We start from the raw sequence: 17,266 nt of genomic DNA on the forward strand, positions 1-17,266 counted from the left end.
AATAAACAGAACTGAATGAGTAAAAAAAAAAAAAAACTCAGTTCAGTCAAAAGAAAATGAACAGTTGTGAGCTTTCATCCTTTTTGTGTAAACAATTGTAAAGAGGAAGAAAAAGATGACATCATCAGAACAGCACCAGCCAATCACAGGCATGGAGACAATGAAACATAAACTCACTGACGAATCATTCATTCACAACACAAAAGCAGCTGCTTTACTCAGGTTCCAGACCGTGATCTATAAATCTGCAGCATAAGACGATAAAGCTCCGCGAATTTTCACTGAGAAATTATACATCTGCACTGTAAATCTCTACTGTAAATTCATAAAACTGCACTGAAAATCTGGGTATGCAATTTAAGTCTGGACTGTAAATCTATAAAACTGTACATCTGCAATGTAAAGCTACACTGTACACCTGTCTGTAAATCGGTAAACTTACACTGCAATAAATTTGGAAATCTACACTGTAAATCTGTACATTGGTAAATCTGCACTGTAAATTAACTGCTAGGATTAGCAGTTAATTTGAAGGTGAAATTAGAGTCAGGTGTTTTCAATCAATGGGATGACAATCAGGTGTGAGTGGGCACCCTGTTTTATTTAAAGAACAGGGATCTATCAAAGTCTGATCTTCACAACACGTTTGTGGAAGTGTATCATGGCACGAACAAAGGAGATTTCTGAGGACCTCAGAAAAAGCGTTGTTGATGCTCATCAGACTGGAAAAGGTTACAAAACCATCTCTAAAGAGTTTGGACTCCACCAATCCACAGTCAGACAAATTGTGTACAAATGGAGGAAATTCAAGACCACTGTTACCCTCCCCAGGAGTGGTCAACCAACAAAGATCACTCCAAGATCAAGGTGTGTAATAGTCAGCGAGGTCACAAAGGACCCAGGGTAACTTCTAAGCAACTGAAGGCCTCTCTCACATTGACTAATGTTAATGTTCATGAGTCCACCATCAGGAGAACACTGAACAACAATGGTGTGCATGGCAGGGTTGCAAGGAGAAAGCCACTGCTCTCCAAAAAGAACATTGCTGCTCGTCTGAAGTTTGCTAAAGATCACGTGGACAAGCCAGAAGGCTATTGGAAAAATGTTTTGTGGATGGATGAGACCAAAATAGAACTTTTTGGTTTAAATGAGAAGCGTTATGTTTGGAGAAAGGAAAACACTGCTGTAATGGCACTCTGTTAGCTCTTCCTTGTTTACTGTACCACTTCTGGAGTCAGTCAAAAAAACCCCACTCTTTTTCCACACGACCGAGGAGACATGACAACTTCCCTTGTCTTTCTAAAATGTTTACTTAAAAACAACAAGGTAAATCACAAGGTCTGGCGCACGGTCAAAAGACTGTGTTGCTTCCACCATGTTCTGACTCGAAACTTAAGGTATACACAGTCAGTTACCATAGTTACCACTATAGTGACGTCACATTATAAGATTTAGAACATGGAACTCTTTTCTATGTTCTTTTTTCTATATTCTAAAACTCTTTTCTACGTTCCTTTTTTTGTTAGTATTTTAAACTAACATACTCTAAGCCTGTATGAATAAAAATGAAATTATCATCATTCATTTTTAACTGTTTTTAACTTAAATTATTATTGCTTAACTGGCCCTTACAACTGCATTCCAGCATAAGAAGCTTATCCCATCTGTGAAACATGGTGGTGGTAGTATCATGGTTTGGGCCTGTTTTGCTGCATCTGGGCCAGGATGGCTTGCCACCATTGATGGAACAATGAATTCTGAATTATACAGTGGTGCTTGAAAGTTTGTGAACCCTTTAGAATTTTCTATATTTCTGCATAAGTATGACCTAAAACATCATCAGATTTTCACACAAGTCCTAAAAATTGATAAAGAGAATCCAGTTAAACAAATGAAACAAAAATATTATACTTGGTCATTTATCTATTGAGGAAAATGATCCAATATCACATATCTGCGAGTGGCAAAAGTATGTGAACCTCTAGGATTAGCAGTTAATTTGAAGGTGAAATTAGAGTCTGGTGTTTTCAATCAATTGGGATGACAATCAGGTGTGAGTGGGCACCCTGTTTTATTTAAAGAACAGGGATCAATCAAAGTCTGATCTTCACAACACATGTTTGTGGAAGTGCATCATGGCACGAATAAAGGAGATTTCTGAGGACCTCAGAAAAAGCGTTGTTGATGCTCATCAGGCTGGAAAAGGTTACAAAACCATCTCTAAAGAGTTTGGACTCCACCAATCCACAGTCAGACAGGTTGTGTACAAATGGAGGAAATTCAAGACCACTGTTACCCTCCCCAGGAGTGGTCGATCAACAAAGATCACTCCAAGAGCAAGGTGTGTAATAGTCAGCGAGGTCACAAAGGACCCCAGGGTAACTTCTAAGCAACTGAAGGCCTCTCTCACATTGGCTAATGTTAATATTCATGAGTCCACCATCAGGAGAACACTGAACAACAATGGTGTGCGTGGCAGGGTTGCAAGGAGAAAGCCACTGATCTCCAAAAAGAACATTGCTGCTTGTCTGCAGTTTGCTAAAGATCACGTGGACAAGCCAGAAGGGTATTGGAAAAATGTTTTGTGGATGGATGAGACCAAAATAGAACTTTTTGGTTTAAATGAGAAGCGTTATGTTTGGAGAAAGGAAAACACTGCTGTAATGGCACTCCGTTAGCTCTTCCTTGTTTACTGTACCACTTCTGGAGTCAGTCAAAAAAAAACCACTCTTTTTCCACACGACCGAGGAGACATGACAACTTCCCTTGTCTTTCTAAAATGTTTACTTAAAAACAACAAGGTAAATCACAAGGTCTGGCGCACGGTCAAAAGACTGTGTTGCTTCCACCATGTTCTGACTCGAAACTTAAGGTATACACAGTCAGTTACCATAGTTACCACTATAGTGACGTCACATTATAAGATTTAGAACATGGAACTCTTTTCTATGTTCTTTTTTCTATATTCTAAAACTCTTTTCTACGTTCCTTTTTTTGTTAGTATTTTAAACTAACATACTCTAAGCCTGTATGAATAAAAATGAAATTATCATCATTCATTTTTAACTGTTTTTAACTTAAATTATTATTGCTTAACTGGCCCTTACAACTGCATTCCAGCATAAGAAGCTTATCCCATCTGTGAAACATGGTGGTGGTAGTATCATGGTTTGGGCCTGTTTTGCTGCATCTGGGCCAGGATGGCTTGCCACCATTGATGGAACAATGAATTCTGAATTATACAGTGGTGCTTGAAAGTTTGTGAACCCTTTAGAATTTTCTATATTTCTGCATAAGTATGACCTAAAACATCATCAGATTTTCACACAAGTCCTAAAAATTGATAAAGAGAACCCAGTTAAACAAATGAAACAAAAATATTATACTTGGTCATTTATCTATTGAGGAAAATGATCCAATATCACATATCTGCGAGTGGCAAAAGTATGTGAACCTCTAGGATTAGCAGTTAATTTGAAGGTGAAATTAGAGTCTGGTGTTTTCAATCAATTGGGATGACAATCAGGTGTGAGTGGGCACCCTGTTTTATTTAAAGAACAGGGATCAATCAAAGTCTGATCTTCACAACACATGTTTGTGGAAGTGCATCATGGCACGAACAAAGGAGATTTCTGAGGACCTCAGAAAAAGCGTTGTTGATGCTCATCAGGCTGGAAAAGGTTACAAAACCATCTCTAAAGAGTTTGGACTCCACCAATCCACAGTCAGACAGATTGTGTACAAACGGAGGAAATTCAAGACCACTGTTACCCTCCCCAGGAGTGGTCGATCAACAAAGATCACTCCAAGAGCAAGGCGTGTAATAGTCGGTGAGGTCACAAAGGACCCCAGGGTAACTTCTAAGCAACTGAAGGCCTCTCTCACATTGGCTAATGTTAATGTTCATGAGTCCACCATCAGGAGAACACTGAACAACAATGGTCTGCATGGCAGGGTTGCAAGGAGAAAGCCACTGGTCTCCAAAAAGAACATTCCTGCTCGTCTGCAGTTTCCTAAAGCTCATGTGGACAAGCCAGAAGGCTATTGGAAAACTGTTCTGTGGATGGATGAGACCAAAATAGAATTTTGGTTTAAATGAGAAGCGTTATGTTTGGAGAAAGGAAAACACTGCATTCCAGGATAAGAACCTTATCCCATCTGTGAAACATGGTGGTGGTAGTATCATGGTTTGGGCCTGTTTTGCTGCATCTGATCCAGGACGGCTTGCCATCATTGATGGAACAATGAATTCTGAATTATACCAGTGAATTCTAAAGGAAAATGTCAGGACATCTGTCCATGAACTGAATCTCAAGAGAAGGTGGGTCATGCAGCAAGACAACAACCCTAAGCACACAAGTCGTTCAACCAAAGAATGGTTAAAGAAGAATAAAGTTAATGTTTTGGAATGGCCAAGTCAAAGTCCTGACCTTAATCCAATGGAAATGCTGTGGAAGGACCTGAAGCGAGCAGTTCATGTGAGGAAACCCACCAACATCCCAGAGTTGAAGCTGTTCTGTACGGAGGAACGGGCTAAAATTCCTCCAAGCCGGTGTGCAGGACTGATCAACAGTTACCGCAAACGTTTAGTTGCAGTTATTGCTGCACAAGGGGGTCACACCAGATACTGAAAGCAAAGGTTCACATACTTTTACCACTCACAGATATGTAATATTGGATAATTTTCCTCAATAAATAAATGACCAAGTATAATATTTTTGTCTCATTTGTTTAACTGGGTTCTCTTTATCTACTTTTAGGACTTGTGTGAAAATCTGATGATGTTTTAGGTCATATTTATGCAGAAATATAGAAAATTCTAAAGGGTTCACAAACTTTCAAGCACCTGTAATCTTAAATCTGTAAATCTACACTGTAAGTATGTACAGTGTAAATCTGTAAATATTCACTGTCGATGTGTTTATCTGTAGTGTAAATCTATAAATCTATACACATCTGCACTGCAAATCTGTACACGTTCACCTAATCTGTAAATCTACAGTGTAAATCTGTACTGCTGTGTATCTGCACTTAAATTTGTACACCTTATGTTTATCTAGATCTGTACAGAAAATCTGTAAATATTAACTGTAAATTTTCAAATTATACCTGTAAACCAGGCTGTTAATAAATCTGACTGTCAATCTGTGTCTGTGTGAGACTTGTATGCTTGTAAAATTATATTCTACATACTTTTAATAATATAAACACAGAGTTTATCTACACGTTGCTGAGAAACTGAGTTTAGCCCAGTGTTCAGAGTCTGCTTAACCTTTAACTTAATAAGTAAAGACGTCTGTTAATTATTACACATATTAGCTTACCCTAATCCGAACCGCATTTTTTTTACGCCTCAGTGAGGAGAAGAAAAATACTGCTCACTTAAAGTGCATCATGAATGTATAATCCTCATCTTTCTCTCATCTCCCTCTTATTCTCTGCTCTCCGTTTCGCTTTAGCTGGTTCTCATTAACCCAGATTTATTGTACTGCACGGGGAATATGCATGCATTAACACACACACACACACACACACACACACACACACACACACACACACACACACACACACACACACACACACAAGCACTTAGTCTCCTGGTCATTACGTTTTACTGTGTGACCGTGTAAAAGGATGCCCTTGAAAAGCAGTGATGGGTCTGATAGAATGAGAGAGAGAGAGCAAGAGAGAAACAGAGAGAAACAGAAAGAAACAGAGAGAGAGAGAGAGAGAGAAATATAGAGAGGGAGAGCAAGAGAGAAACAGAGAGAGAGAGAGAAAAACAGAAAGAGAGACAATGAGAGAGAGAGAAACACAAAGAAACAGAGAGAGAGAAACAGAGGGAGAGAAAGAATGAGAGAGAGAGAGAAACAGAAAGAAACAGAGAGAAACAGCGAGAGAAACAGAGAGAGAAACAGAGGGAGAGAGAGAATGAGAGAGAGAAACAGAAAGAAACAGAGAGAGAGAACGAGAGAGAGAGAAGCAGAAAGAAACAGAGAGAGAGAACGAGAGAGAGAGAAGCAGAAAGAAACAGAGAGAGAGAACGAGAGAGAGAGAAGCAGAAAGAAACAGAGAGAGAGAACGAGAGAGAGAGAAGCAGAAAGAAACAGAGAGAGAGAACAAGAGAGAGAAGCAGAAAGAAACAGAGAAACAGCGAGAGAGAGAAACAGAGAGAGAAAGAGAGAGAGAATGAGAGAGAGAGAAACAGAAAGAAACAGAGAAAAACAGCGAGAGAAACAGAGAGAGAAACAGAGGGAGAGAGAAACAGAGAGAGAAACAGAGAGAGAGAGAAACAGAAAGAAACAGAGAAAAACAGAGAGAGACAGAAAGAGAGAGAGAACGAGAGAGAGAGAAACAGAAAGAAACGGAGAGAAACAGAGAGAGAAAGAGAGAGAATGAGAGAGACAGAAGCAGAAAGAAACAGAGAGAAACAGGAGAGAGAAAGAGACAGAATGAGAGAGAGAGAGAGAAACAGAAAGAAACAGAGAGAGAGAACGAGAGAGAGAGAGAAGCAGAAAGAAACAGAGAGAGAGAACGAGAGAGAGAGAAGCAGAAAGAAACAGAGAGAGAACGAGAGAGAGAGAGAAGCAGAAAGAAACAGAGAAACAGCGAGAGAGAGAAACAGAGAGAGAAAGAGAATGAGAGAGAAACAGAAAGAAACAGAGAGAAACAGAGAGAGAGAGAAACAGAAAGAGAGAGAGAACGAGAGAGAAACAGAAAGAAACAGAGAGAGAAACAGAGAGAAAGAGAGAGAGAACGAGAGAGAGAGAAACAGAAAGAAACAGAGAAAAACAAAGAGATAAACAGAGAGAGAGAGAAACAGAGAAAGAGAGAGAAACAGAAAGAAACAGAGAAAGAGAGAGAGAGAAACAGGGAGAAACAGAGAGAGAGAGAGAGAAGGGAGGTAGATGAACTTGGACAATATCCCTGTCTCCCTCTGGTACATTGTGTAGCTGTCATACAAAAAGTGTGGCACAATTACACTATTAGCACACACACACACACACACACACACACACACACACACACACACACACACACACACACTCTTGTCCCAGAGCAGAGGCGGAGCTGTGACTCATTCAGCTCTCAGTCCGTAATCACCCTCTTATTACACTTGCCTCACATTTACATTTTAATCTTACACACACACACACACACACACACACACACACACACACACACACACACACACACAGAAACTCCACCTACTTTCACAGTGATGGGAAACAGACTTACTGTACTCATAGTACAGATAGTACAGGATTTAGATTAGAATCTGTAGTGTCAATAAAATGCTGCATTCACTGAAAGATACGACCCGAACACGCACTGTTCATTACTGTTCATTACTGTACTGTTCATTACTGTTCATTACTGTTCATTACTGTACTGTTCATTACTGTTCATTACTGTTCATTACTGCTCCTTCAGCACCAGCTCCGCTTCTGTCATGTAGACTGGATGGATCAGATTTACTAATCCCAACTTAATCACAGAATCAACTTCCTGTCAAATTCTGAGAACTCATTACAACAATAAACACTGATCCTCACACACAAGATAAGTGTAATCTTACACACACACACACACACACACACACACACACACACACACACACACACACACACACACACACACACAGAGCAGGTACAATAGTAATGGCATGTAATCATGCCAGAGGCATAACTTCATCTCTCACATGAACACAGTCGTGGAGAAACCACACACACTGCACAGATGGAGGGCGAGTCCCACCATAAACACAGCAATTATCCACATCTACTTCCTCTGTGTGTGTGTGTGTGTGTGTGTGTGTGTGTGTGTGTGTGTGTGTGTGTGTGTGTGCCTTCATTCTGTAATTCTTCCATCTGATCTAAGCCATGAAGCTCATTCAGACTGAACCATGAGCTATAAACACTGCTGAGAAACATCCTTCAAATGCACAAAAAGTGACCTGAAATATCCAAACACATGAACATCCTAACACACACAGCATGATCTAGAACATCCTAACACACAAAGCGTAATCTAGAACATCCTAACACACAAAGCATAATCTAGAACATCCTAACACACAAAGCATAATTTAGAACATCCTAACACACAAAGAGTAATCTAGAACATCCTAACACACAAAGCGTAATCTAGAACATCCTAACACACAAAGCATAATCTAGAACATCCTAACACACAAAGCGTAATCTAGAACATCCTAACACACAAAGCATAATCTAGAACATCCTAACACACAAAGCGTAATCTAGAACATCCTAACACACAAAGCATAATCTAGAACATCCTAACACACAAAGCGTAATCTAGAACATCCTAACACAACAAAGCGTAATCTAGAACATCCTAACACACAAAGCGTAATCTAGAACATCCTAACACACAAAGCATAATCTAGAACATCCTAACACACAAAGCGTAATCTAGAACATCCTAACACACAAAGCGTAATCTAGAACATCCTAACATACAAAGCGTAATCTAGAACATCCTAACACACAAAGCATAATCTAGAACATCCTAACACACAAAGAGTAATCTAGAACATCCTAACACACAAAGCGTAATCTAGAACATCCTAACACAACAAAGCGTAATCTAGAACATCCTAACACACAAAGCGTAATCTAGAACATCCTAACACACAAAGCGTAATCTAGAACATCCTAACACACAAAGCGTAATCTAGAACATCCTAACACACAAAGCGTAATCTAGAACATCCTAACACACAAAGCATAATCTAGAACATCCTAACACACAAAGCGTAATCTAGAACATCCTAACACAACAAAGCGTAATCTAGAACATCCTAACACACAAAGCATAATCTAGAACATCCTAACACACAAAGCGTAATCTAGAACATCCTAACACACAAAGCGTAATCTAGAACATCCTAACACAACAAAGCGTAATCTAGAACATCCTAACACACAAAGCGTAATCTAGAACATCCTAACACACAAAGCATAATCTAGAACATCCTAACACACAAAGCGTAATCTAGAACATCCTAACACACAAAGCATAATCTAGAACATCCTAACACACAAAGCGTAATCTAGAACATCCTAACACACAAAGCGTAATCTAGAACATCCTAACACACAAAGCGTAATCTAGAACATCCTAACACAACAGAGCGTAATCTAGAACATCCTAACACACAAAGCATAATCTAGAACATCCTAACACACAAAGCGTAATCTAGAACATCCTAACACACAAAGCGTAATCTAGAACATCCTAACACACAAAGCGTAATCTAGAACATCCTAACACACAAAGCATAATCTAGAACATCCTAACACACAAAGCGTAATCTAGAACATCCTAACACAACAAAGCGTAATCTAGAACATCCTAACACACAAAGCATAATCTAGAACATCCTAACACACAAAGCGTAATCTAGAACATCCTAACACACAAAGCGTAATCTAGAACATCCTAACACAACAAAGCGTAATCTAGAACATCCTAACACACAAAGCGTAATCTAGAACATCCTAACACAGAGTGTGATCTAGAACATCCTAACACACACAGCATGATGTAGAACATCCTAACACACACAGCGTGATCGAGAACATCCTAACACACACAGTGTGATCTAGAACATCCTAACACACAAAGCGTAATCTAGAACATCCTAACACACAAAGCATAATCTAGAACATCCTAACACACACAGCATGATGTAGAACATCCTAATACACAAAGCGTAATCTAGAACATCCTAACACACACAGCGTGATCTAGAACATCCTAACACACACAGTGTGATCTAGAACATCCTAACACACAAAGCGTAATCTAGAACATCCTAACACACACAGTGTGATCTAGAACATCCTAACACACACAGTGTGATGTAGAACATCCTAACACACACAGCATGATCTAGAACATCCTAACACACAAAGAGTAATCTAGAACATCCTAACACACAAAGCGTAATCTAGAACATCCTAACACACAAAGCGTAATCTAGAACATCCTAACACACAAAGCGTGATCTAGAACATTCTAACACACAAAGCGTAATCTAGAACATCCTAACACAGAGTGTGATCTAGAACATCCTAACACACACAGCATGATGTAGAACATCCTAACACACACAGCGTGATCGAGAACATCCTAACACACACAGTGTGATCTAGAACATCCTAACACACAAAGCGTAATCTAGAACATCCTAACACACAAAGCATAATCTAGAACATCCTAACACACACAGCATGATGTAGAACATCCTAATACACAAAGCGTAATCTAGAACATCCTAACACACACAGCGTGATCTAGAACATCCTAACACACACAGTGTGATCTAGAACATTCTAACACACACAGCGTGATCGAGAACATCCTAACACACACAGCGTGATCGAGAACATCCTAACACACACAGCATGATGTAGAACATTCTAACACACACAGCATGATCTAGAACATCCTAACACACACAGCATGATCTAGAACATCCTAACACACACAGCGTGATCTAGAACATCCTAACACACAGCGTGATCTAAAACATCCCATAACACAAAAAGTCATTTAGAACATCCCAATATACAGTGATATCTAGAACATTAAAAACACACAAGGTGTGATTTAGACTATCCCAACTTAGAGTGATATCTAGACCATCCCAACACACGTGATCCAGAGCATTCCAACACACAAACCATGACCTAGAACATTCCAACACACAAAGCATTATCTAGAACATCCCGACACAAACAGTGATTTAGACATCCCAACACACAAAGCATAATCTAGAACATCAAAAAGCAAAGCATGATTTAGAACATTACAACACAGTAAAATCTGCCAAGGTAAAATATTATTGCGACATGATTGAAGATGCTAAAGGGGACTCCAAAAAAGTATGGAAGGCGGTAAATGAAGTGTGTCATCGTAATTTTACATCACAAAGGGTTCAGTGTATTATCTCTGATGGCATTCAGCCTACCACGCCTCGGTTATGAACAGTTTTTTCGCATCTATTGGAAGGCGTCTGGCTGACAAAATAGCAACTACCTGTCCAAGTCGTAATTCCCACAGGAACCCACCAGTGTCTCAGTTCCAGTTGGCTGAGTTGGAGGAATCGTCTGTGCTTCAACAGCTTCTTTCTTTGAAGCCAAACAAAGCGATCGGTTTGGACAAAATAAGTGCGCGACTTCTTAAACCTTCTGCTCATACAATTACTCCATCCATTACTAAATTGTTGAACTTATCAATCCGCACAGGTAATTTTCCAATGCTGTGGAAATGTTCAAAAATCACAGCCTTGTTTAAGTCAGGAGACCGGACAAATGTTTCGAATTATCGGCCTATTTCTATTTTGCCCACACGAAGTAAGATTCTTGAGAAGGCCATACATTCACAATTGTATCAATACTTGGCTACAAATAATCTACTTACAAGGGGTTTGGCAGGGACTTTCTACTGTATCTGCACTGACGTCTTTTGCCGACGAAGTTCTTCTGAGTATGGAGCAGGGGAGACTATGCAGGGCCATGTTTTTGGATCTAACTAAGGCTTTTGACACGGTGGACCATGAGATTCTGTTATCTAAGCTATCGGCGATCGGTTTGTCTTGGAATTTCCTTCATTGGTTTCAGTCTTATATCACTAATAGGAAACAGCACACGGTGCAAAAATGAGTTATCCAGTGAACTGTCTGTTACCAACGGGGTCCCCCAGGGGAGTATTCTAGGCCCCTTGTTGTTTGCTATTTACATCAGTGACTTGCCAAGTGTCTTGGATTACTGTTATGCGTCACTCTATGCAGATAATACAGTGATCTACTGTTATGGCTCATTCTCCCAGGATTTGAGTGAAAAGCTAAACCAAGACCTCCTGACTGTTGCAAAGTGGCTGAACGAACATGAGTTAACATTGAATCTGGAGAAAACCAAATCTATGCTGATAGGTAGTAATCGCAGACTGGAAAGTAAAGTGCCCCTAACACCAACTATCTTAAATCATAATGTGGATAATGTCAGTAGTTTTAAATATTTAAGAATTTATATATCACCTGATTTTACATGGACAAACAATGTTGAATATGTGGCTAGTAAAATTAATCAAAGGCTTGGTCTACTGAGACGTATCAAGCATTTACTGTCTTTTAAATCACGCCTTCTTTTTTTATAATAGTCTTGTTATGCCTTTGAGTATGCGGATATAGTTTGGGGAGACAAATATAATGTAACTTTAATGGCTAGTTTACAAGTGCTACAAAATAAGGCTGCTAAATTAATTCTACGTAGATAGATCTTTTTATTCTTCTGCTAGGCATGATCTTGCCACACTTAAGTGGGTATCTCTGGAGAAAAGACGGTTCCAGAGAAGATGTGTGTATGAGTTTAAGTGTCTAAACAGACTTGCAGAACACAATTTGAATTTGATTAGGCATCAAGATCGACATAAATATAACACAAGAAATAAGGATAAACTCAGGCTCCCCAAAACTCAGAGGAACTGGAGAAAGCAAAGGACTGAATTTCAGACAGTCAAAGATTACAATACACTTAACCAGGAAATTAGAGAATCAGAGAACGTTCATATTTTTAAGTGTAACCTAACATTTTTTTACATACTAGATATTCATAATTATCATAATTATTAGTTTTTAATGTATTTATAACTCTAAACACTGTTTATTTGTATTTATTAGCAGTTTTAATTTATGAAGTCCTTTTTGAAAATCATGTATCATGAAAAAGTTTCCTCAATAATAATAATAATAATAATAATAATAATAATATTATTATTATTATTATTATTATTATTAACACAAAGCGTAATCTAGAACATCAACAAGCAAAGCATGACTTAGAACGCAAAAATGTGATCCAACACAAAAAATGTGATCCAGAACATCCCAACACAAAGTGTGATTTAGAACATCCCAACACAAAGTGTGATATAGAACATTCCAACACAAAGTGTGATTTAGAACATCCCAACACAAAGTGTGATATAGAATATTCCAACACAAAGTGTGATCCAGAACATCCCAACACAAAGTGTAATTTAGAACATCCCAACACAAAGTGTGATTTAGAACATCCCAACACAAAGTGTGATATAGAACATTCCAACACAAAGTGTGATTTAGAACATCCCAACACAAAGTGTGATATAGAATATTCCAACACAAAGTGTGATCCAGAACATCCCAACACAAAGTGTGATTTAGAACATCCCAACACAAAGTGTGATCCAGAACATCCCAACACAGTGTGATCCAGAACATTCCAACACAAAGTGCAATCTAGAACACCCCAACACAAAGTGTGATCCAGAACATCCCAGCACAAAGTGTGATCTAGAACATTCCAACTCAAAGTGTAATCTAGAACATTCCAACACACAAAGCATGATCTAGAATGTCCCAAGACAGAGCACAATCGAGAACATTCCAACATACAAAGCATGATTTAGAACTTCCAAGCAAACAGTGTAGTCTAGAAAATCAAAACAAAGTGTGATCTAGAACATCCAATCACATAAAAAGTATCCTAGTACATCCAAATATGTATGAAAGTGATCTAGAACGTCTAGAACAAATAATCTAGTATGTAGCAAGATATTTTGGAGCATTCCTCTACATAACATCTAGAAAATCCAAAAACATAAAACACATTCTTATATGTCCAGGCTCATTAAAAATGTTCTAGAGCATCCCAATGAACAAATGCATTCTAGAACCAACAAAGAACAATGGTTTAGAACATTCAAATGCAGAAAAATCTTATAGAACACCCAAAAGCATGAAACCTTCTAGGATATTTAAACACATTTTAGAAAATGGGAATGCACAAAAATGTTCTAGAACATCCAAACACACAAAAATTGGTCAAAACATTTATATGTTAATACTAGAACAAAGTACACAGAAATGCTGTATTATGGATTATTTTTTATATCCACGGGGCGGCACGGTGGTGTAGTGGTTAGCGCTGTCGCCTCACAGCAAGAAGGTCCGGGTTCGAGCCCCGTGGCCGGCGAGGGCCTTTCTGTGCGGAGTTTGCATGTTCTCCCCGTGTCCGCGTGGGTTTCCTCCGGGTGCTCCGGTTTCCCCCACAGTCCAAAGACATGCAGGTTAGGTTAACTGGTGACTCTAAATTGAGCGTAGGTGTGAATGTGAGTGTGAATGGTTGTCTGTGTCTATGTGTCAGCCCTGTGATGACCTGGCGACTTGTCCAGGGTGTACCCCGCCTTTCGCCCGTAGTCAGCTGGGATAGGCTCCAGCTTGCCTGCAACCCTGTAGAACAGGATAAAGCGGCTAGAGATAATGAGATGAGATGAGATGAGATGTTATATCCACGCTGAAAGACACAGTGCTGCTATCAGTGGAACTCTGGCTGTAACTGTTATAAAGTGTAATAAAGTGTTATAAGGGCTCAAGCGGAGGTTAAAGATGGCTGGTGTCAGGTGACTGACCTCTCGGATGGCTGTACAGAATTCACTCTGCAGAACCTTCTTCAGTGACTGCAGCTTGTGACCTGGAACATCACCTGATTCCTGCAGCTTCTCCAACAGCTCGATCGCCCTCGCCACGTCTGAGAGAGAGAGAGAGGGAGAGAGGGAGAGAGAGATTGCAGTTGATATAAAATAAAATAAATGTAAACATTTTGTAGCTGGGATAAAGCAAGAGACTGAGCATGTGGGATAAACAAGTGTGTGGGATAAAAGTGTGTTTAGGATAAACAAGTGTGTAGGATACACAAGTGTGTGGATTAAATGTGTGTGGGACAAATGAGTGTATATGATAAACAAGTGTATGTGTTAAACGAGTGTATGAGACAAACGAATGTGTGGGATAAAACAGTGTGTGGGATAAAGGATGCCATAGCGAGTGTGTGTTCTGTCTCATTACTCTGCAGAACAGGAGGCAATGCAATTTTCTTTTTCCAGATAGTTCAAGCAATTTACTGACATTGGGATGAAAACACACACACACACACACACACACACACACACACACACACACACACACACACAGCAAGAGAGAGAGAAAGAGAGAGAGAGAGACTCTATATTACTTTATCAGTGAAGCAGACACAGAGTTGCACTGAGTCAATCAGAAAGACATAAAATCTCTAAAGGCCAAGAAACAGACAACTGTATCACTGCACTGTCTAGATAGACAGGCAGAAAGACAGGCAGAAAAAGACAGGGAGATGGAAGACAGATGGACAGCCTGTTAGATAGATATACAAAAAGACAGGTAGACAGACAGATGGAAGATAGATCAACAGACATAAAAAGATGGACAGACAGACAGACAGTTGGACAGACAAACACTGAGACAGATGGATGAGTAGATAGACATGTAGAATGAACAGGAAGTCAGATGGACAGTAGGACAGACAGACATGAAATTGAAATACAGCGAGAGAGAGAGAGAGAGAGAGAGAGAGAGAGAGAGAGAGAGATTGTGAGATGATGATGCCGCGTTGTTTGTTTAAATAAAGTCTAGCATAGTTCACAGTTTGACCCGTAACGTCTCGAGGGTGAAATCGGTACAGTTGCGAGTTCTATAAAAACAAAGTAAAGTAACACAGAACCCCAGTGAGACACATTACTGCCTGAGAGAATCTTCTTTATGTGTGTTCTAACCTCAACGCAGTATATAACATTCACACAGATTCACACACACAACAACACAGTTAGCACTGCAATGCTAATGTAATTACAGCATAGTTTTAGTCTTCTCTTAGTAATTTAGCAACACATCTGAGGTAAAAGTTGATGTTCTGGATTGTTCTGTCTCATTTCCAGTCTCAATGTCTTTATACTGTCAGTATAAAAGCCTTATAAGCTGCATGCTAGCTAGATCAATAGTCAGTTTAGCCATGAAATATCTCATCTCATCTCATCTCATCTCATCTCATCTCATCTCATCTCATCTCATCTCATCTCATTATCTCTAGCTGCTTTATCCTGTTCTACAGGGTCGCAGGCAAGCTGGAGCCTATCCCAGCTGACTACGGGCGAAAGGCGGGGTACACCCTGGACAAGTCGCCAGGTCATCACAGGGCTGACACATAGACACAGACAACCATTCACACTCACATTCACACCTACGCTCAATTTAGAGTCACCAGTTAACCTAACCTGCATGTCTTTGGACTGTGGAGGAAACCGGAGCACCCGGAGGAAACCCACGCGGACACGGGGAGAACATGCAAACTCCGCACAGAAAGGCCCTCGCCAGCCACAGGGCTCGAACCTGGACCTTCTTGCTGTGAGGCGACAGCGCTAACCACTACACCACCGTGCCACCCACTTTGCCTTCCTATTTATATAAAAAAACTTTAGCAGCTGTGTGCAAGTTAGTTAGTTAGTTAAGCCTCGGTCACAACCAGCCGTACGTGCTCCTACGGCCGGTGTACGTGCAAAAAACGCAAGAAACGCACAGAGGGCGCGCGTGAAACGCACGGAGAGCGCACATGTGACGTGCTGATTTTCGAGCCGTAGACTGGCCGCAGACCGGCCGCAGAGGTTCTTTGTCATGTCAAACAAACTCTACGGGTGCTTACATTTTTTCAGGTTGCAAGACAAACTTTCGGCCAACGTGCGTCTTTCTCCATGAACAAAAAAAACGCAGCGATTTGGGAAATGCCAAAAATCGCACAGCCAAAAAATCGTATGTCTGGTTGTGACCTAGGCTTTAGTATGAATCACTAGCTAGTGTTGGCTCCTGTTTACCAGTTGCCTAACAACAGAGGTCTCACACCATTAAACAGTTAGTACATTATTGTGTTGTCTGTTTGACTGAAACCACAGTTGAGTGATTTCACTTTCTTACACATCACCATCTATCTATCTATCTATCTATCTATCTATCTATCTATCTATCTATCTATCTATCTATCTATCTATCTATCTATCTATCTCATAATCACTCTCAACATATCTCATCTCATCTCATCTCATTATCTGTAACCGCTTTATCCTGTTCTACAGGGTCGCAGGCAAGCTGGAGCCTATCCCAGCTGACTACGGGCGAACACCCTGGACAAGTCGCCAGGTCATCACAGGGCCTCTCAACATATCCAAGGATTTAATTTTAGCTCTGAGTTTGTAGTGTTCAGCTTCTGATCTTAACTCAAACCTAAATCCAATTCCAAAACAATATTAGTTTTATATACGATATCATATTAATGCACATTTTTGGACAATATCATGATGTCAGTGAGTGATCAGTATTCTGATACAT

The 17,266-nt window shown here is 39.8% G+C and overlaps 2 protein-coding genes across 5 annotated transcripts in view; both read right to left on the minus strand.

Annotated features, from left to right (window-relative positions):
- The window catches only part of rps16 (ribosomal protein S16), a 457,927-nt gene that overhangs the window by 147,113 nt on the left and 293,548 nt on the right, over positions 1-17,266 (minus strand). The window contains exon 1 of one of the 2 annotated variants that reach the window (XM_060903801.1): positions 10,990-10,993. The exons of the other annotated variant lie outside the window; for it this stretch is intronic. Within the exon in view, the coding sequence (XP_060759784.1) occupies positions 10,990-10,993 (4 nt within the window). Of the gene's footprint in view, positions 1-10,989; positions 10,994-17,266 lie in introns of those variants that run through there. 2 annotated transcript variants of the gene reach the window in all.
- The window catches only part of lin7a (lin-7 homolog A (C. elegans)), a 94,085-nt gene that overhangs the window by 29,039 nt on the left and 47,780 nt on the right, over positions 1-17,266 (minus strand). For all 3 annotated transcript variants that reach the window (XM_060903798.1, XM_060903796.1, XM_060903797.1), the window contains exon 2: positions 14,485-14,603. In XM_060903798.1, coding sequence (XP_060759781.1) covers positions 14,485-14,603 — 119 coding nt within the window. The remainder of the gene's footprint in view (positions 1-14,484; positions 14,604-17,266) is intronic.

The sequence above is a fragment of the Neoarius graeffei genome, chromosome 21 (genome assembly GCF_027579695.1).
Source record: "Neoarius graeffei isolate fNeoGra1 chromosome 21, fNeoGra1.pri, whole genome shotgun sequence".
Taxonomy (NCBI): domain Eukaryota; kingdom Metazoa; phylum Chordata; class Actinopteri; order Siluriformes; family Ariidae; genus Neoarius; species Neoarius graeffei.